The sequence below is a fragment of the Sphaeramia orbicularis genome, chromosome 20 (assembly GCF_902148855.1).
Source record: "Sphaeramia orbicularis chromosome 20, fSphaOr1.1, whole genome shotgun sequence".
NCBI lineage: Eukaryota > Metazoa > Chordata > Actinopteri > Kurtiformes > Apogonidae > Sphaeramia > Sphaeramia orbicularis.
In genome coordinates, this window is record NC_043976.1 from 18,243,693 (window position 1) to 18,265,249 (window position 21,557).

At 38.0% G+C, this 21,557-nt stretch overlaps 1 protein-coding gene across 1 annotated transcript; it reads right to left on the reverse strand.

Moving 5' to 3' along the window:
* Window positions 1-1,062: 1,062 nt before the first annotated feature.
* gad2 (glutamate decarboxylase 2) lies at window positions 1,063-20,758 on the reverse strand. Its single transcript, XM_030122869.1, has 17 exons — window positions 20,642-20,758; window positions 19,874-20,095; window positions 19,466-19,528; window positions 19,162-19,305; window positions 18,255-18,488; window positions 17,107-17,197; window positions 15,439-15,551; window positions 14,738-14,853; window positions 14,179-14,258; window positions 13,259-13,313; window positions 13,007-13,123; window positions 11,547-11,611; window positions 11,372-11,450; window positions 11,079-11,228; window positions 9,148-9,255; window positions 7,231-7,320; window positions 1,063-2,690 (listed from the first exon to the last, which is right to left on the reverse strand). Exons 2-17 carry the CDS (start codon window positions 19,947-19,949, stop codon window positions 2,517-2,519), a joined length of 1,755 nt encoding a protein of 584 aa, XP_029978729.1. The 5' UTR covers window positions 19,950-20,095; window positions 20,642-20,758; the 3' UTR covers window positions 1,063-2,516.
* Window positions 20,759-21,557: the final 799 nt, after the last annotated feature.

Sequence of the window (21,557 nt, forward strand, 5' to 3'; positions counted from 1 at the left end):
AACCTCAACATAGAAATCAGTGTATTGTGGTTGTTTGTCGAAGCGTTTGCAACGGAGACAGATATTAGCTTAGTAATGGAGTTAGCTAATGTCCAAAAATGACCAGCACAAACACAAACTTTGCACGAGTACGAAAGCAGCAAATCATCCACATGGAATGTAAAACTTCAGGCTACTCTATGGTGGAATGTAAGACAGCAATAAGTAAAACATGTTATTAATAATAATAGTAATAATAACAATAATAAATCATTTCAAACAGACCCTTGATTGGAGACACATTCAAACCAACAAGCTTAAGTTACATGTTTTAAGTCGAATTTTTTTAACATCCACTTATGAACAACCATCAGACATTGCACATTATTAGGTCATGTGTATACTCTAAAGTGCACGACCTCCCCTTTTGGAGGAAAAAACTAGACAATACTGGCAAATTGATACTAAGGCAACACAGTTACAAACACACTAAGGTACACATTGGCACATGCCGTCAAGTATCACTTGTGCACAAAAGAAAACAAAACAAACAAACAAACAAAAAAATACACGGCTTCAGAGTTAAAATGGCTTTTGCATATTCGTTGGAAAACCCAAACTCCTGTCTCACGTCTCTGAGACTCTGTAAGTATTTCAAGGCGAAATCTGTCAAATTCTTTTAAAGCCAGTCCCTGAAACACGTTTTCTTTGAAATAGCTAGAAGAGTCACAAACCAAGTCAAGTATTGGACGCACATACACACAGGAAAAAAGCCTTTTGGACTAACAGGATGAAAATACAGGTAATCTATATTGGAGATAGAGAAAATATGATTAACTTTACCTCACAAATAGTCTCTGGTTATATGTCTTATATACACATATGTATACACAAAGATATGTACTTAGGACATCTTGAAATTCTATTTACAATCTATGATCAAAAGTGATTGTACACTGACCGACCATGTTGAGCAAATTGTGCTTTTCTAACTTGTTCTAATGAAAAATGCTACAGAACCTCTGCTTTGGAAATCAGGGTTCACATTCCTTCAACTAATCTGCCTACATGTACAATGAACTCTTTTTTTGTTTGTTTTTTTGTTTTTTAAATTTTATTTATTTATTTTTAATCTTTGCTAACTACTGTGCATTTGGTCTGGAAACTTGATTATCCTTAACTATTGTACACTTGAATTCACTGTTTAGTTTGAAATTTTTTTGATCGGACCCATTCTCCAATATTGCTTGTGAATGAATAAAGAAGAAATCTCAGTTGCAATGTTAAAAGGGATACTCCTTCTTCTCCCCCTGATGATTTAGTGCAAGTGATGTCAGGTATACTATAGCTGCAAATCTGGTGAAGTTCCCATATATATATATTTATATATTTTCAACCCATTATTGCACCTTTATTTCGGTTTTGTAACATCCTGGCTCTTTCATTAAGTGCTCATCTGACAAAAAAACCCCTCTGAGTCTTAAAGTGTAGATTAGAAGTTTACATTTTTAAAGTTACAAGTTTAAGAGAGAGAGTATTTCGCATCAGAAAATAAACTATATAGTTTTCCACACTGCGTCATATCCTTAGCACTAGCTTGTTTCTTCCAGCAAATACATTCTGATTTTCTCAGGAATGTCTTTGGTCGCCCAATTGGAGTTTTAATGAATAAAATATTAAGGTTTGTAGCTTTATATTACCTGTAATGGCACAACTATTCACTATTTGAACCCTCATATGACACGTTAATTACACTCAGCTCAGCTAAATGTACGGCTGGATTAGAAATGGTCCCATTTTCATATGTGCATTAGCTGGCAACGTCAAACAAAATAGGTTTAATAAGAGTAACAAGCAAACATGTCAAATTAGCTGCAGACCATCCTGTCAAAAGTGATGTAGGGTTATGTAACTGATTCATCAAACTCAACTTTTTCCTTCCTTCTTTTCCTATTTCACATGACTGGTTCTGGTTGGGCTAGTTCTTTTACATACGCCGGTATTTCAATACATCACCAGCAAAGAGAGAATTTATTATCCAAAGTAGTCCTATGTGCAGATGTAAAAGGCAGTTGATCAAGCTGAGGTAAAGTGAAGTGCTTTTTTTTGTTTTAAACTGTTAGTTTAAAATGTTCAGTTACAATAGAACACAACCACATTTGGCACTTAACGACATACTCTGCAAATGGGAATGATTAAAAAATAAATTCTTCCTCATCAACCTATTGCACAAGCATTTTCATATCACAAAAAGTACATATAAAGTTACATCACTTACACTACTCTGGAATCTATTACACTATAGGAAATGTAGACAGAAGCACTTTTACATAGCTTTGGACCCAGACAGTCCACAGAAAAGCTACAATACATAATATATGGATATATCTGTATATCTTTTTTTCCTCAAATATACTCTTTAAATATATGACTTTGGAGGGAAGAGAGAAAAGAAGAGAAAAGTTTACCAGTACATTCACCACAAACAATTCAGCCGTCAAGGGGAGGAAAGTACAGGAGGATTCAGATGATGAGTCTTATAGGTCTTGGCCGAGTCGTTCGATCTCCTCAATAAGAAAGTCGATGTCCTCGAAGGTAGCAGCGGGATTTGAGATCACCATGCGGAAAAAGTTGACCTTGTCTCCTTGCGGTTGGTAGCTGACCATGGTCGTCCCGTACTCCATCATCCTGGCTTTTATCACCGGGGCAACCTGACAACATCCAATACATACAAGGGTCGTTAATGTTGGCAGCAATTAGGCACAATGAAAATCATGTTCAGTTGATTTTGATGACAGTTTAGTTTTAGATTTATTCATATTTTGAGGAATTGGATAGTTTTAGTTTGTTCGTCAGGTTTTACTCGAAGGGAAAAGACCTTCAAAATAATGGAATTACAACTATTATACCACTGTTGACATCTGGGTGTTGGCTCTCTCGCCCTCTACTTTTTATTTGGACCTTTGAATAAAAGTGAAAAACAGCAATTTAGTATGTTTTGGAACTGAAACAATTAATCAGTTAAAGGAGCCGTATGTAGGCTTGTTGCCAAAACTGGTACTGCAGTCACATTCAAAATACTGTAGAGTGTGGTAACCCCCCCACCCCCACCACCACCTACAAACTAGGGGTTGCCAGATCCAGCATGAGCGCCTACTACAAAGAGCTACCATCGTAAGCGACGAGTCCTACACCTGCTGTTTCTCAATATCAAGAACAGAGAGTACGGTCTTGTGAACCCAGAGAGTTTGGTCTTGGTAAGAAAGGTCCCATAGAACGGACTTCCTCAGAATGCAAGTGTCTCTGTAATTGGAACGGCTGTACTTGTGAACTTTCCTCCCTGTCTCTGCCAAATTTCCACCATCGGCTCCATAATGCATTTCCCTTAAATCACCACAATGTCATTTGTACTAGAATTTACATGTCATTTACAAAATTTGTATATTTTTGGCCCGGCGGCAAGAAAGCATCTCCTATACATATTCTTGTTTTGTTTCTCACTTTGTCACGACGTATTTGGGAATAATAAGAAGCCGTTTAGGTTTAGTAACGTCAGACATTTGTGATCAGAAATGTTCCTACTGCAGCTCAGGGGGAACTGGTAACCTGGATGCCGAAATGCTACTGACTTCGTGATTGGGAGATAGGTGATAGATGGAGCAACAGACCAAAACACAAACATTACTTTTGGGCTGACACTTAGCTTTTCAAATGTGTATAATCTGGCTGGGCTTCTACTGTCAGTGATATCAGTATTTGAAATTAACATGATTCCTTAATGTTTGGTGATATATCAGGGTCATTTTAGGATTACCTGGAATATAGTTCTTACATACAGCTCCTTTAAACGTCTTGAATCAATTAGAAAAATGATTCAATTACAGTTTTCCTAAATTGAAGGTTTGTTTCTTTAATTTTGCAGCTGCTAAACATTGGCTCCACTGTTGTGTTTCACGTGGACGCCTATTATGACGCCAGGATCAACACAAACAGCATGGGACGCAGACAGAAGAGACAAGGATAAAAAGGCAGAAAAAGTCTATATGCTCACTTTTCCTCATTGGAACCATCACTTACACCTTTAAACTTATGTGCACATATGTGTAAACATATATATAGTAGGAAGTCCCTGCCCCATCTCTTCATCAGTTTGGGTCCTTGGCCTGAAACATGTTTCAGACCTAGCTAACAAATGTCATTTTTCTGTAATGAAACAACTCACATCCATGTTCCGTCAGTTTACAAACACTGGGTCAGTTGAAGTATATGATTATATAGTATATAGTATATGAATGCAAATTAACCAAATTTCAGAAATGATGATAGTGTTCCATTCAATACAATGTAGTACAATAAGGAAAAGACAGTAATCATGTGATTTGGAAAGGTGAATCATGTACATATAGTGATTACACCCACATTCCAGAGTAGATGATATCGTTCAGTAAATGGGTGAACTTGAGAAGTGGCGTCTTGTCTTTTGTGGACTTAAATACCTTTTGATCCTGTCCTTCTAAAACATTTCTGACCATACTTTTAGAGACATGTCCAATCACATTATGTTTTCTTTTTTTGTGTGTGTCCTATTTCCCTCTCAGATTACTGTGATCTCAGCCCGTGTAGCCATTATCTCCTGAGCAGAATGACAACTAAATCTGACATCAGAAAACCACAAAAAAAAAAAAAAAAAAAAAAAAACCTAAAAAAAAAAAACCTCTGACTGCAGCTGCCAAGATGAGAGTTTATCTCAGTGAGTGAAGCAGTGACAGTCATTTATTTTGCGCACAGCCGAGTCTTGATGGCGGTGTGGAGTTTTGCCGCGAGGAGCCTTGGCAGATTCAATTACAAGTTAGAGACGCACGCTCCGAGGTTTTTGCCAGCACTAATCTTCAGACATTTTACAGAGGAAACATTCAGAATATCTACCTCAGAAATATTTACAACATCCAGCAAGTCACAGGTAACCCATTTTAAGGTTAGGGTTAGATTTGTATTCACACTGTTGTAGTTGGGGTTGAGTTTTAGCCACATGTTCAACCAGGAACTAGAAGATGTTCTCTTTCAAAACAAGTCCAAGACATGCATTTCAGACAAAATGAAAGAGTGGATGTTAAAAAGTTCTACACTGTCACCCATAATGTTGGAATAATTTTGTTTTCAGACACATTCTTCTTTTTATTCATATTTACACATCAGTATATCACCTTTGACCAGGTACAGTTACACTTTATCAAAAAAAAAAAAAAATCACATTATCATATTCATTGCATGAGAAAAGGTACAAAATAGTCATTCTAACTTCATGGGCATCAGTGTATAAAATAAAGACATACACACCACATCATTAGTAATGTCCCAGTCTGAGGTGGACTGAGATCACCCCTTCTTGGTGGTCTCAGTCCACTTGTTTGATTCGAATCAAAGTTCACATGTTTGCATTCACACCTAAAAAAAAAAGTCCGGACTTTCAGGGGAAATGAACTCTGGTCCATTTTAAACAGACCAAATGAAGTAAGTGTGAATACACCCTATGGCTCTGATTCAGTTCTTCTGTTATAATCCTAGGCCTAACGATAGATATGAGACATGTTTAAACAGATATTGTTTAGCTGGATGGATGGATGGATGGATAGATGGAAAAAAGATTGAATTACTTGGCTCTGGCTTGAAACCACTTTAGGGTTAGGGGTTAAGATTGTAACAGAAGAATTGGAAATGCATATATTAGACTTTATTTGAAAGGGAAGATCTTCTAGTTTCTGTTTGACATTTGGCTGAAATACAACCTAAACTACATCAGATTAAACATGGCTCAACTCTAACCCTGACCCAAGTGGATGTTAAAAGGATCAGTCAAAATACATCTCATTCTTTGGATGCCTTATTTTGACCCACAACACTAATGTCATTGATGACCCATTTAGAGCTAGGCTACAACCTTTTTTTGGTTAGGGTTCAATGAGTGCATGGAAATGTCTAATAATGGAGGATGTATAAGAGAAATACTGGTTTGGAAGCGTTATTCTCAAATTAATGCTATGCACATGAAATTCACTAACTTGAGGCTAAAGTTTCGCTGCAGCCTCAGCTTAAAGGCTTAAATTTACTGCGACTCAAATCATCTAGAGGTCCAGCACATTCGAAGAAGAATTTTAATAAATCTCAGGGTATAAAGTTAAAAGTTTAGACACACTAAGACTTGGAGGCATTGCTTTGATTTAAATTAATGCTGCTTTCAGTTTAGCCGTGGGATGATTACAGTCTGCGTTGTATGGAGGCTGCAGTGCAGTGAGTAGTCGTCACATAATCAGACATTCCTCCTAAACCTCTTGCAGGTGTCTTTGTGCTTTCGTAAAAGCATAAATCAGTGTTAAATTCACTTTTTCCACTTCCCTCAGAGGGAGCCATTATGGTATTTTATAGTGGAAACTGAAAAAAGCACCTTCAGTTTTCATGTTTACCTTGGGTGTAGTTGATAAACTAATTGTGCAGCGTTACATCATCCCTTCATATCAGTGTCAGTGTCTGTGGAAAAGAGTAAACTGGCCAAGTTCTCAAACCACCGAGGCATGACTGTGGTCCGTGTTTTTAATCAGATATCGGAAAATGAGAGGCAACTGAGTTTTAGAGAACTTTTTGAGAGAAAGATTTGTAGACCTGAACTAATTAGGTAGGTCTGAACTAATTGTCAGTTAGTAGACCCCAGCAACCTCACTGGCATCATCATCACAACTTTCTTTGCAAAGTTTTTTTTTAATAGTCTTTTTAAGAGAGGATGACATGTGATGGTCAAGTTGGATATTATATACCCTTAGATACACGAGTGGTGAGGTTGTTTTCTTGCAATATCTTTGTAATGAAAAGTTGTTATCTTTTCATATTCCAGGTATTCCTAAAAAAACATAATATTGACATCATGGCTTAACTTTCATACATTTTATGAAAATGTTGTTTTTGTGTTATTACTCCAAGCTTCCATAAGTGGGTCATTCATTTTCAATGGACTTTCATTGGAACCTTTGATTCACTCTACATTCAATTCATTTAAAAAGAAAAAAAATATAATAAAATATAAAACAATTGATTATTTTTAGCATGACAAAATGACAAAAGTGGCATAAAAACACAGATTCTAACATGGGTCCAGACACTCATGCATCTAAGGGTTAAAAGTCAGTTCAATGTGCAGTGCAGTGTGAGGTGTGTTGGCTCATAGTTCTACAGTCAGACATCTTATCTCAGCTCACGCACCTTATGCAAGTGTTTCTTTCTCTCCTCTTTGTCCTCCATGTAGCGGATCCCAGGAGGGAGATACCAGAAGCAGACATTGGTGTGTTGAGGCTGACGAAACACACAAAAACAGGCCATAAGAGGAAGGAAAAAGCAGAACATGGACATGACACAAGTATAGACGGGTCAGATTCAGGTAAAACATGAACATATTAGTATTTATGAGAAGCAATGAAGAACTAATAATCACTGTTCATAATATAAATGATTCTTTTTTACACTTCTGTTTTTCATACATTCTGCCCCTGTCCTCGATGAGCTCCTGATTCCAATTTATACATCTACATTTCAGGTTTTGACCCAATGAAGCACCTGCTAATAATGTTTTCTTCATTATTAACAGTTGTACTCTTTGTGATATCAGTCTATTGTCCCTCTCATGTGTCTTTGTCACCTCCAAGAGGCAGCAGCAGACTAGACACAGCAGCAGAGTGATATCGATAATGCTTCACCTGAACTGACCCAAAATTTTACAGCAAACACTCAAATGATTCATGAATGATTTTATAAACTATTAGACAACGAGGAAACAATTTTAGTAATTTTTTGGTCAAAACACTCAATTTCATGTGTTAATTTGATGCCTTTTTCTTGTGTATTGTGATCTTTTGAATTTGCCCTTCGTAGAGAAAAAAAACATATTAATACATAATCTTGATTTATGTGGAAAAAAGGCATTTTAATCTTTTGTGCGATAGTATAAATTAAATGACTGATTGCCGAATTGTCTGCATATAATGAAAATAATTATTGAGGTCCATTCTGAGTGATTTCAAACAAATTAAAGTAAAAACATCAACATATAAGTGTATTAATGAGTATTATAAGGTAATAGTAATACCAAGGTTAGTTTGTTCCTGGTAAATTGACAACAATCTAAACACTCCATGAGGTGCCTGAGTGTTAAATAACTTTCGACAAAACAGATAGAAAATGACAAGTTATTCTTATTTTTTTAATCTCCTTGTAATTTAACAGAATGTGATGCAAATATGCTATCAATCATAAAAACGTATACATACAGAATCCATGACTGAAATCCAACAGTCGTCGCATAACAGCTGAATGTAGCTACAGTCCATCAGGTTTATGCATCAGGTAGTATTCTGTTTGATAACGTCTTAGAAAGCAAATCCCTTAGGTCAGATCCCAGCATCCCTTCAGATTCTCTCTGTCTACGTCTGAAAGCTGTGCACAGCGCTGTATTTTGGCATCTGAAACCTCGCCTACGAATGGAAAAGCATTCATTACCTCCGTCTGACTGGCCATGCCCACCGGCCTCATTTACACGTCGCGACCGGTTCAGGGGCAGTAGATTCTACATCAGACTGATGTAACGAACGGCTCAATGGGAGACACAGACAAGTGAACACCTGGGATGGTGCCCAAAGGACTTGGCTAGTTCCCATCATCCCCTCTAGGTTTCGATGCCCTCAGCCTTTTGTGGTTCAGCAGGAAAACAATAAGCCTTGAAACACTAAAGAGCTTTCAGTATGAGTGACTCTGGTGTCCAAGCACTCCTTTACAAATGGACTTTTTAGCTTAATAACGCTGCCATAGCCACACGTTTTGTTGTTGTATTTTTGCTTGGTGGAGGATATTTCAGACATTGTGCTATTCATATGCATATGAGCAATTACAGGCCGTTATGCTATTCATTAAACATAATAGCAGCACATTATACTGCCAGCTAGAGGTAAAAGTGGCATTCATCCAACACAAAGCCAGAGCACACAGCGTGCCAATCAAATCACACATAATGGCACTAAATACAGCGGAGTAAAAGGGCCAACGTAGACCAGTGCGAGCCGCTTTTCTCCTGTTATATGACTGCAGCCAATAACCCTCATGGTGACAGAAAGATAAATGTGGACATACTTTGCCATCGAAGACCATCTCGTATCCTTCTCTGTCCTTGATCTTGTTGTAGAGATACTCCGACAGCTCCAGACACTTGTCTATCTGAGCCTCGAACCCGATGGTGCCCTGGAACACGAAAGAAAGAAATACTTCAACACCGATGGAAGACAGAAGTAAGGCATGATGAGCAAAGTAAAGGAACATAACAGACCAGATTAAATTAATAATAGTCAAAGATAGTAGAAGAGGAGCTATATCATCTGAAATATCCAAAGGTAAATGGAAGATGAATTTAGTAGAATTAATAAATAAATCAATTACGCAGTTTCACTCAGACACAATATATCTTTAATAGATGTCTAAATGGTTAAAGGATGAAATAAAGCAGTATGAAATGAGTACATTCAAGATGTATTTGTAGTGCAGCAAATATAATATTTCAATAGCAGAACCTAAGGATTTATGTCTGAAAGTATGTCCCCATGTGGTCCTTTCTTATCATGTTGTTGATATGTTGTTATTAGCGCTTCATGTTTTATTGGTCATATTGTGATTATTGTGCCCAATGCTGGGTTTTAAGTCTATTTGCTTTGTTTTCAAGGAAAATGCAGGGAATTACTCAATCTGACATATCTATTTTCTTCTCAAACATAAAAATATGAACTAGTACCAAAGAATTATAAAACTTAATAAACAGTAAATAGTTTCATTTTTCATGTTTATACAATGTCTCTATTCAGTGTCACTGAATCCAAAACCAGACAAAATGAGAACCTGCAGTGATTTGATTAATTGTGCAGTTCTTGTTGTTATATTATAAACGCTGTTGCCCATGAGGTTGAAATAAATATTTGTATCTCTTTTCATGAAATGATTGTGACAATAGGACTTATTCCCGATAGATAAAGAGTAACTGTGGTGATTACTGATTTGTATAAATATGAATAAAAGAAGGAATGTGTCTGAAAACAAAATTATTCCAACTTTAACAGCAACAGTGCATATTATTTTGCTGCTATAGTGTAAACTTAATATGTTCCATGAGTCCATTTGGGATTCTTTAAACCATGATATCTTCATTTTAGTTGCAGATCTTCTGGTATTTTTTTTTTTTTTTGACCTTAATTATGTTATATTTATCATTTATTTTGCTTGCACTTATAGTTTTAATTGGTTTTCTCTTTACCTTGTTATATTTTATGCACTAATACTTTATATTTAGTTGCATGCTTCAATGAAAAGTTGCACTAAGGTTGTAAATAACAGGAAAAAAGCAAAAATACTTTAGTTTTTTTTTTGCTTTGTTTTGTTTATACTGAGTATGTAATTCAAAATGTATTAAGAAATACACCTCTCCATGTCCAAAGTAAGTGGGAAGGGAAGTCAAATTGTTGCTGAAATCCACATAAAATCAACTGATATCTGCATTTATTTCTATTCATTGTATTTACTGAATTAATTGGTTTGAGCTGTTTACAAATGTAAAGTTAATTTAGGTGGAGGCTCCAGGTTAATTTAGGACCATCGTTACCTTTAGTTTAAGACTTTTGGTTGATCTCATGTTGCCTTGTGGGCTGAAAATGTACTATTTTTTTATGTTAGAAACAGTATATTTTAATGTCCTTTATTCAGTGTCTGGGCCTCTACTGTCATACTGTAGGTAGCTTTTCAGGTAGTCATCAAATTGACACAAATATCCTTCATTTTCTAATAGTCTTTCTAATAGTCTGTATGCGTATTTTACTTATTTGTGAAAAAAACAGTGAACTGATTGAGATTATTTTATGTAAGAAGATGTTATTTTCTAAATATCAAATCAGAGTGTCATGATTAGTCATATGACATCGCTGTAAGCTTCACAAATTCAGCCACAAGTTAATTTCTCTGTTATTTTTTGCACATTTACTTAAAATAATCTATCTTCCGTGTCGTGTCTTTGCTATCCCTACCTTGGCTCTCCACATGAGCCACAGCTTGAAGATGTCCACGTGGCGTCCACACTGCAGCGCTTTGTCTCCAGTGTCGTAGGAAAGGTCGTAGTGTTTATCCTGCTGGAACAGGTAGCAGGCGTGCATCTGGTTGCAGTTCTGCATCAAACCCTGCCCAGACATCCAACACAGAAAAATATTTACCTTACTTTTTCTACGTACGAAGACATTAATGAGTTTAATAAAACAAAAGCAGACGTGCTGGAAAGCCTGCGTGGGATTATGAGGTTGTGTTTAATTGTGATCAGGTGTACCTCCTCTCGGACCAGCAGGGCTGAACATTGCAGTGGGACTGACATCATCTTGTGTGGGTTCCATGTTACTGAGTTGGCCCTGGAGTCAACAAAAACAACCATCATCCATCATCATTTAAAGAGACGATTAGCTGTTAACGCTGCCTTCTTTGTTTCCATGGAATATGTCACTTGCCTCTCAACTCCATCCAGCTTCCACCTGTGTCTCCTGGACATGAGCAGACTGCCTCCCCATGCCCCCTGATGGGAAACACACACCAATTACACACTTTAAATACAAATGATGGATCTATGAACATTTCTTAGCACTGTAGGAACTGATATCAGAAATTAAAACACTTCAATTTCACACATTTTCCTTCTGTAGCTCTCTCCTCTCAGTCCAAACCAAAAGACTAAATATAAAAATAGATGATCTGACACCGCCTCTATTTTCATTTTGCCTTGTAGTTTTTAGTTTTAGGTGCATTTTTTTGTGTGGTACAGGCCAGTTTGTGTTTACTTTTTATTTAGTTTTAGTATTAGTTTGACATAGAAGCTGGAAAAGATGGTAAAAATGTATGACATCAGATATATGTTTATTAAAAGAGACACATTTTCAAAAGCCATTTATTCTCATGTATCATGAACCACTGACAGTTATCAGCCAACAGCAGAGGTCCATTAGCACCAAGAAGTAAAAGAAAAACAAATTAAGCTTATTTGAACTGCATGCTTTTTTTAGTTTCTGTTGCATTGTTTACCATATTTTTTTTATTTTATTAACTAAAATTAGTCTACTTTCATGTGTTAAGTTAATGAAATTACATTCTTTAATCTTTATTTTGACTCTTTCATTTAATGGAGATTCCATATGTTTGTATCTTTAATACAATTTCAAAGATTGAAACTGAAATGAATCAAAGGAAAAAACCCAAAGAGCTAACATATGTCATTGGATGTTAGATTTAATAAGTTATGATGTACTATTACATGGTGAATCTCAGTTAAGACTTCAATTCTACAGACTTTTAACAGGAAGTGTGCAGTTTGAAGAACATTAACAAGCATATTTTTTTCTTTTTATCTTCCTTTCTTCACACTTTTCATAAATCGGATCATATTTTTTCCCCTGCTTTTCAGTGTTAATACTAATCCACCACATACACTTTTCCACAACCAAAAAAAATAAAGCACATTTACCAACAAAAACATCCAGTGACCCATTGCTCTAAAAACAGAACTAGATTTTTCCATTGCACCTCATTGATAAATGATAGACAAGGCCATTTATGTGTCTTAATAGAGGTGTCCCCCATGTCAGGACTGAATCACCTTCATTAATAGAGAGAGTGGGAGGAGAGATTCCTTCAGTGAGAGGAGCCCATGATGCTGAAGTCAGGGGAGGAGATGATTTACAGCCTCTGTTCCAGTTTTTCTAATCTCCAGTGTTAGATAGGAAATGGCTATAGCTCCTATCTGGGTCAAGCGAAAGCAGTAGAGGCGAGACAGACATAATAGATTTGTCAAACTCACTAGTGAGAGCTGGATTTCAGAGCGTTACCCTCACTAAAAAAAAATCCCTCCTGTGACAAGATCATGTGCATTTAAAGCTTCTAAGTGCAGGGTCTTTGGATTCCTGTTTGGTTTACTTACATCTACGTGCATCCAGATGTTGTACTTTTTACAGATGTCGGAGATGGCGATGAGGGGGTCGAAGGCGCCGTAGACTGTCGTGCCTGCAGTGGCGCTCACAAAGAAAGGTACAAAACCCTGCACAAGCACAAAGACAAACCCACAAACATGTCTGTATTTTCCTGTTTCATTCGACTGAATGCCATAAAGTCGGTGCAGTGTGAAGTAATATCCTTCTATTTATAGCAATCTTAATAATGTGTGTTATATTACCTTCTGTTTTGCCTCCAGTATTCTTCTCTCAAGGTCAGCTGGGATCATTTTACCGCTGCAAACAAACAAAAAGGCAGGCCTTAGTTACTTGAGCTGTTTGCAAGTCCATATGTTAATGCAGCGGTGTCAAACATAAGGCACAGATTCCAGTTCGGCCAAAGTGCAAAAATTATACTGAATATATTATCAGTCAAGGGCGTCAAACTCAATGTAGTTCCAAAATGAAAAATTTTAACAATATTATGACTGTTACTAAATGTTTTGTGCCTTAATAGGTTAACTCAGTAACTCATCTGTTCAACTTCACTGTTGCACTTTTATTGTCTTTTTTTGTTATTTATTGTTTCCTCAAACCCCTGCTATTTATTATTATGTTCTATGTCTATGTTTATAATTATATTCTGTTTATAGTTATATTCTATTCTATTTTTTTTTAATTTTATGGTATTTTTTCCTACTATTTTCATTTTGCACTGTGGGGCCTTAGAGTTTTGTCCTTTCAGTTTTCTGTATCCAGTGTACATATGACAAAACTGACAACGAAGCTGACTGTGACCTGACTTGAATCACTGTGGTCTGTAAGTTGTAATGCACATGTGTAAATGATAAGTAGAGGCATAATGTTGTTAAAGTTGTGCTTATTTTCTTCGGAAATTTCAGATTTTTCGTGTTTTTCACATTTTTTGTGAAAAGATAGTTTGTAAGTATAATCATTTTCATAATTCAATTTTCCTGTTTTGCACTAAAACAAAAGAGAAAAATTTGGAGTTGTCATTATTTACAGGTTTTTATGTTATCATTGTACTGGTCCGGCCCACTTGAGATCAAATTGGGCAGGATGTGGCCCCTGAACTAAAATGAGTTAGACAGCCCTGTGTTAATGGATCATGTGTGAAGCAGAAATGAGATTCATCCTGTACCTTTCATCTGCTTTGATGCAGATCACACTTTCTGTCCCGATACCAAGAGCCGCTGCACCTTTTTTGATTGAAAAATGGCTCTGAAAGATAACAGAAACATGACAAAAAGATGTTTAAATGCAGTAGCAGCAGCGATAATTTGTAAAAAATGTTAGTAAGAAGAAGAAGGAGTCACGGTTGGGGCGAGTAACTAAAAATGTCATGAAATTTATCAAACAGCTCTCCTGGTGAAAGGTGTGTGTGTTGTTTAATAGCTTTTGCTCAGAGCATCTCTCAAACGTCCTTTAGAGATGAAGGAGATGACATATAGTAATGTGACAGACACACCAGTCACCTCGTGTCCTTCGATGTTTCACACACACACACATATTGTCAGATTTATGTCCGTGCTGGTCGGGTGAAAGTCACTTTAGAAAAGCCAATCAGACACTGTCAGAGCTAATGTGGCAGATGATTACAAAGGAAACTTGGTTTGGGTTTGAATAAAGCCATGTCAGGGTTTGATCAGATCGGACACATTGGGAGTATTTGTGAGCCGGAGTGAAACGTAGATGCCTACATGCTCGGATGTGAAGGCCACCAGTCTGGGAACAGATGACATTCCTTTCTCCTTCACTTCTGGGAACATCTTGAATCGGGCCAGCAGCATGGCATACATGTTGGAAATAGCCCCACCTAGAGGAGACACACAGGACTCAGACAGTGATGTTTCTGCCACTTGGCACATAACACCCTTAACAGCCACTCTCACAGGGATGTGATGCAGGGTTTCTTGCTGACACGAAGCATTACATTGTCTGAAAATGTCTGTGTGTGTTTAGAATTTAGGAACAACAAAGATGCTCTGTAAAAAGCAAATCGAAGAGCATTTCACCGGAGATGACACAGCATCCGAAATCAGCTCACTCACTGTCCACAATGTCACAGCCAATCACAGAGTCTAAATTTTCCAGTGACTGCTCCTCGTCATTTGCCAAACAGAAATGCATGTGAGGAATTAAAGCGAGGGAGGGGGCTTAAGTTGGAAAAAGAAAATGATTTCATGCTAATTGGCTTTGAAACGAGGTCCATTTATATAATCAAAATGCAAATTGACACATTACAACACACGCACGCACACACACACCCACACCCACACACACACACACACACACACACACACATAGGCGCTTCCATTTTGTGTGGAACACAGGGGTGGATGGAGTGGGTGGGGTTGGATTGGGAAGGGGGGGGTGTTGGCATCAGTCGTCGCATACGTACCAGGAGAGAAAATGCCATCTCCACGTCCGTCGGGCCAACCAATGATTTCCCTCATCTTCTTCAGGCTGACGTATTCGAGCAGCACAAAGACAGGAGCCACCTCATAGGTGAACCTGTTACATGAGGAAAGTCACATGGTACGGGTTACACAAATATAACGGCAGGTGCCCAGAGGAGGAGCAGACGACATTACATACACCATGACTCATCACCAAAAAATAGCCACAGATATTTCTGTCTGCAGGTGGGTTGGTTCTGGACACTTTTAGATTTGGACGGTGAAATGAGGCTTTTTGAAAAAGGTACATAAAACTAAATATTTAGATTTAAAACAAAGACAAAAATAACTGTGAAACATGTCCACAGGTTTATTTCATCTGAACGTCTAAAGGGCTCAGTGACTTCATTTGCCGATATATTTTTGCACAAAATATGTAAGAATCTATATAAAATAACAAGAATAAGTTCCTATTGTGTTCAGAAATGTTCATTCATCATGGTAGAACATGTGAACAAAATGCAGTAATCAGGTCTCAGTGCTAAATTATCTAAAGTTTAACATTAAAATATAATAGAACTGTTAAAGGAGACCAAAAACATGTATATTAGATTTAAAAACAACTAAAACCAATAAATAGACAATCTTAAAAAACACTTGTAAAAGCAGTGTTTGAGGTGCAAATTTAACTCATGGTTTGATTTCATGATTCATTAAAACTAAAACTATGATCCAGTAAAGTGTTATTTCTGTTACGTGATTTATTATTCACCCATAATTAGAATATATAGATATACAAATAAGTGTTTTATTAACCTTAGACCAAAAACTTGCAATGCACAGACAATTATTTAGCAAATGTAGACATTTTCATCAGGCTATTTGAGACTTAATTTTAATATGTAATGTGAATGTGTATTTTTAAGAAATTAAACCCTATCTGAATGTGCTTGATTATATTCAGTAGGTTGTGGTTGAGGATGAGATGAAGCTTGTTTTGATCAGAAAAAGAAGAAAAAGATAAATTGCGTATTAGAAGAACCCGACCTCAATACAACAAGAAGCAGAATTTGAAGGCATATGTGTCTCTTTTTATGTCTTTTATTAAGCCTTCATCAACACTGCAGCAGTGAAAAAATAAATAAATACATTTTGGGTATTTGCACTGTTGTGGTGTGTTTTATTAATGCGTGCAGAATTAGATGCAGTGTATCTGTAAAGCACCGCTGTAAACAGCAGGCATGTTTTGCAGCTGCCAAGGCTGACTCTCACTGAGTTTATCATCCCAAAAACACGCACTAAAATTAGGCTCCAGATTAGTCTGAATTTAATTTCAGAGCTAATTTTCTCCCCTTGAATCCCCGTGGGGATCAGAGGTGAGGGGGAGGGATAAAAAGCAGAGGGGTGGGAAGGGAGGAGTGAGGAAGAGGGGGAGGAGGAGGTAGTGGTGGTGGTGGGGTCTGCCTTTTATTTCACCCTTTTCATTTGCAGTGATTGAGTGAAAAAAAAAAATGCTGCTATCAGTGGGTGCAGACGCAGAGCAGCAGACAGGAGGGGGGGACGAATGGGTGGAAGGGTGAACGGGTGGAGGGGGCCCGGAAATGGAATTCATTGTTATTGCCATTATCGTCAGTTAAAATCAAGATGAAACAGCTCGGCCACATACTTACATATTAGTGTTGGCAGTGGACGTGAGCCAATCGGCCGCCAGTCCAACCATGTCTAATCCGGTGGAGAGCTGATTGAAGTATCTGGGGTGGGCTGAATGAAAGAAGGAGGCAAAAAGAGGGGAAAAATGATGAAGAAGAAGAAGAAGAGGAGGTGGTATATGATGAGACCGGCTGAGGCAATTTCAACATTTTATCTCATGGCAGCCAGGAAAATTGAAATATGGAAGCGTCTGTGTTTATGCAGAGTTTCTGTCATGGTGTAAAAACTTAATTGCAGGTTGTGCAGCTGCAATGACACTGATACATCTGGAGAAAACATTTTGGCGCAGAGGAACACATACTCATGATCAATGCATGTTTTCAAGCTGATTTCAATGATTAATGTCTGATATCAACATTAGAATTTATCCACTGCAAACATCACATCTCATTTATTTATTTTGCATGTATTTCATTCCTGCCTCTGCTTTGTGTTGCTGTTAAATGTTGTCCTGTCACTGTGGAGAGAATAATGGACTTGGCCTGTGAAGACCCGTTATTAGCCTATTATCTCCTACTTGCTGAACCAGATTTACTGCGTCACCGCATTTATCGGTCTAGTGGCCACGGAGGAGGGAAAAAGGACAACTTCCACGTTGCTGTTTTATAGCCAAGCAGCATTTATTTCCATATTAATATAACGCCATTTTACTCCCTCTGTTTTCTCCTTTTTCCTATTTCTGTCTGTAAATATTTTTTTGTTTTCTTGTAGACTTATCACTGAAGAAAAACAACTGCACTCCTGCTCTTATTAAATTAATAGAACAATTTAGCATTTGTTTAAAATACTGCAGAATTTATTTATGTCATAGAATCATTGCATTCTTGCTGCACAGTTTAGTCATACTGCTATTATTGTGTATTTCTATGGGTGTCATTTTACTATTTTTCTTTGCAATAATTGTGCATTTTAATACAATAAATGCATTTTGCAATTAAAAAGTAGTGAATACCTGCACCAAGAGGCCGAAAATTGGGCCTATCTACTCATAAATCTGAAGATACAGCAATAAAAACGGAGAGTAACAGCTCTATCAGTAAAAACACTGCAAATAAAAAAATGCCACCGTGCAGGTCTTTATTTTATTTTTAGTGCAATGCTGTCCTACCTGTTTTAATGGCGTATTTGAGCGTGGCGCGACAGCTGATCAAGATATCATCCAGAGTAGCCGGTTCGTCCTGCAGCTCCCAGTTGTTCATCTGCAGCAGCTCGTTTGGATAATGAAAATCAATAACTTTCGTTTCCCTGTCGAAAGATTCCACGATGTAGGCCAGTAAAATATCCACGACTTCCTGCAGGAAGGTCATCGTTTTGGTGTCACCGTCCATAGCAGGCAAAAGATCTGGAGGAAAAAATAATAGGCTGATTAAAAAATAAACAATAAAGGTAAGCATTTTGATATTTATATTCTATCATGTATGGAGAAGACGCACATTTATATGCGCAAAAGACACATAATATTATCATGTACATCAAGATGCACGTTTGTGGATTTATAATGACACCACAATTTGAGATTTGCTGTGAAATTATTAGTTAGGCCTAAAATAGGAGCAAAAATATTATTTCTGTGTATTTTATTTTATAATTATGTTGCATTTTTTTTCCCCTATGTCGCCTCGTTTTGCTGAAGGTGACCTCTAAGAAACAGACAAAAATCCTCCAACAAAACAGATTATTACAGGTTAAAAAAAAATCATAGATAATGTTTTATTTCATCAAAATGAGATCTGTTTAGATTATTTTTGGAGTCTTTTAAATGCTATATTATTATGTATTTTATTGCCTATAGGACAAAGAATAAAGATGATCACAGTGTTGAAAATACTGACCTAATTCCTGATGGAAAAAAAAACAAACAGATTTATGATGAATCCATCATCTGGCTGATATATTTGGATTATTTTTATTTTTACGTTGAATGAGGATAATTCTAGGCCATATTTTGACGCATGGAGGCATGATAGGGGTCTGGCGGTGTCGGGAAATAAATCCGGGTTTCTGTGGTTCTGTACCTGTTGAATAGAGGTCGGAGAAGACCACACCGGTTTTGGTGCAGTTGCAGGTTTTGTTGCAGCCGCAGGTCCCCTCCGCCGTCTGCGGGGGAAGCTTGGCGGTCGGTTCCCCGGGTTTCTCCCCCTCCCCGACATTTAACAGCGCTTTGCAAAGCACAAAACAAGCCATCAGGCAATTAAATCACGGGGATGGAAATTAATAGTAAAATAAGGCACATGGGAAAATGGCGGCCCCTGATCCCCACACACCCTCACATACACACACACACACACACACACACACACACCCCTCACAACAACATACCACATAATTTCGATCCAATTCCTCCGGATAATTTCTGGGCCGCCGCCTGGCACCAAGCCCTGGCTGGAAGAGAGAGAGAGAGAGAGAGAGAGAGGGATGGGGTGGGGGGGTGGACAAGGTTCAGGTTCAGGTTCAGAGTCCAACTTTAGAAAAGCACCTGCAACACTAAACCAACCATGCAACTTGCAGCAAAACAACTCTAACCCTTAAGCGTCCTGCAGCTGCAAAAGGTAAAACAAGACAAAAAAAAAAAAAAAAAAAAAAGCCAGACGGGTCTAATACAAACACAGCAGGTCCGTTCGGGTCCGGATCCGGAGTGGTTTGGAGACAATGCACTGGAATGACACACCGATCCGGCACGAGACCAGGTTTGGAAACACACACAGGGAAAAAAAAAAAGCCACTCACGCGTGCTGGGGCTCTGACTCCCGGTATTGGCCCCCGCATTATCTCCACCAAGAGACCAGAAGCCGTGTGATGCCATTGTTGCCGGTAGTTAGGAGCTGGAGAACCCACGGAGACCGACAGAGCCCATCCACACGCGACGACCGGGAGCTGATGAGAGCTGCGGTGCTGAATCTGACACGAGCTCTCCGACTGCCCAAAATCCACGCGTGCATCCGACAGGGGCTGTGCGTTACGAGGAGACTAAATTAAAAAAACGAGCCTCTGGTACAGGAAGAAAAATTAACACCTCAAAGCATGTGCGTGTTTTGTATTTTTTTTTTTTTTTTACGGGAGTCCACAGGTGCACGGTCGCGTCTTCCTACTGAAATCCGTCAAACACTTGAGTTGAGCCGCGCGCTCCGTCAGCGCATCCTCAGTGGATCACACACACACAACACACACGCGCGGCGCAGGCAAACACAGTCTGAGCAAGTTCAGGGACGCGAGAAAAAATACACGCAAATGTCTGCTCTTCACAGGAATAGAACAAATAAAACAAAAAGAATTAAAAAAAAAAAAGCGAAAAGTAGGGAGGGAATGAGTTAAAGGAGCAGCTATACGCGGTGGCTTACGCACCGCGAGCCATGTCTAATTGCGCCTAACCTAAATTTCACGTCACCAAAGAAATCCCATCGTGATTCACTTCAGGTCATGACGAACTGCTTTGCGTCGTGCGTCGTGACTCCATACATCGCCAACATTTGGTCCCCCCCTGCCTGCTGAACTTACCCTCCATACAGACAGTGAATGCCAACTACTCCATGCAGCTCAGCGGACCTACTTCCTCTAATTGTCCGCCTCCGGTGGCGGAGGCAGCGGGGCGCGAGGAGACGCCGAGGAAATACACCAAGTGCGCGCGGACCCCTCCTCTCCACGGTGACGGCGCGTGTTAGTCCAAATATGACTACATGGTCCATTTATGCGCACTGTTTCCACAAAACCCCAGTTTCTGTTAGACCTTTAACCTCCTGAGACCAAAAAAGTAAAACATTCTGCTTTTATCCTTCTCTCTTTCTCTGTCTCTCTCTCTCTTTCTCTCTCTCTTTTTTTTTTAGGATTAACCCATAAAGACTATTGCTACTACTACTACTACTACTACTACTACTACTGCTACTACTACTACAACTACTGCTACTACTACTTCTACTACTACTACTTTTGTGGCAGTTTCAAAATGAAAATGACATTTTTTCTATTTTTAACCTTTAATCCAGGAGTGTCAAACTCATTTCTTTCAGCCCGTTTGGATCTTAAATGGGCCGGACCAGAAAAGTAATAGTGTCATAACCCATAAATAATGACAACTTTTTCTCTTTGTAATAAAAACATGAAATTATGAAAAATATTTACATTTACAAACTATCCTGTAACAAAAAACATGTGAATAACCTGAAAAAACTTAAATTTGTAAGAAAAATAAGTGCAGTTTTAACAATATTATGTCTCAACTTATCATTTATACATATGCATAATGCACAATGTTACACAAACATTTTGTAGCAAGCATTATATTATTAAAAATTTGGAGTTTGGAACTAAAATAAGAACAGTTTCTCATTTGTCCAGGTCGTTGCTCTTCTTTGTAGTTCTTTGAGGTTCAACTGGACTAGTTTAGCTTCAAAACAGCAAAACTAGTCCAGTTGAA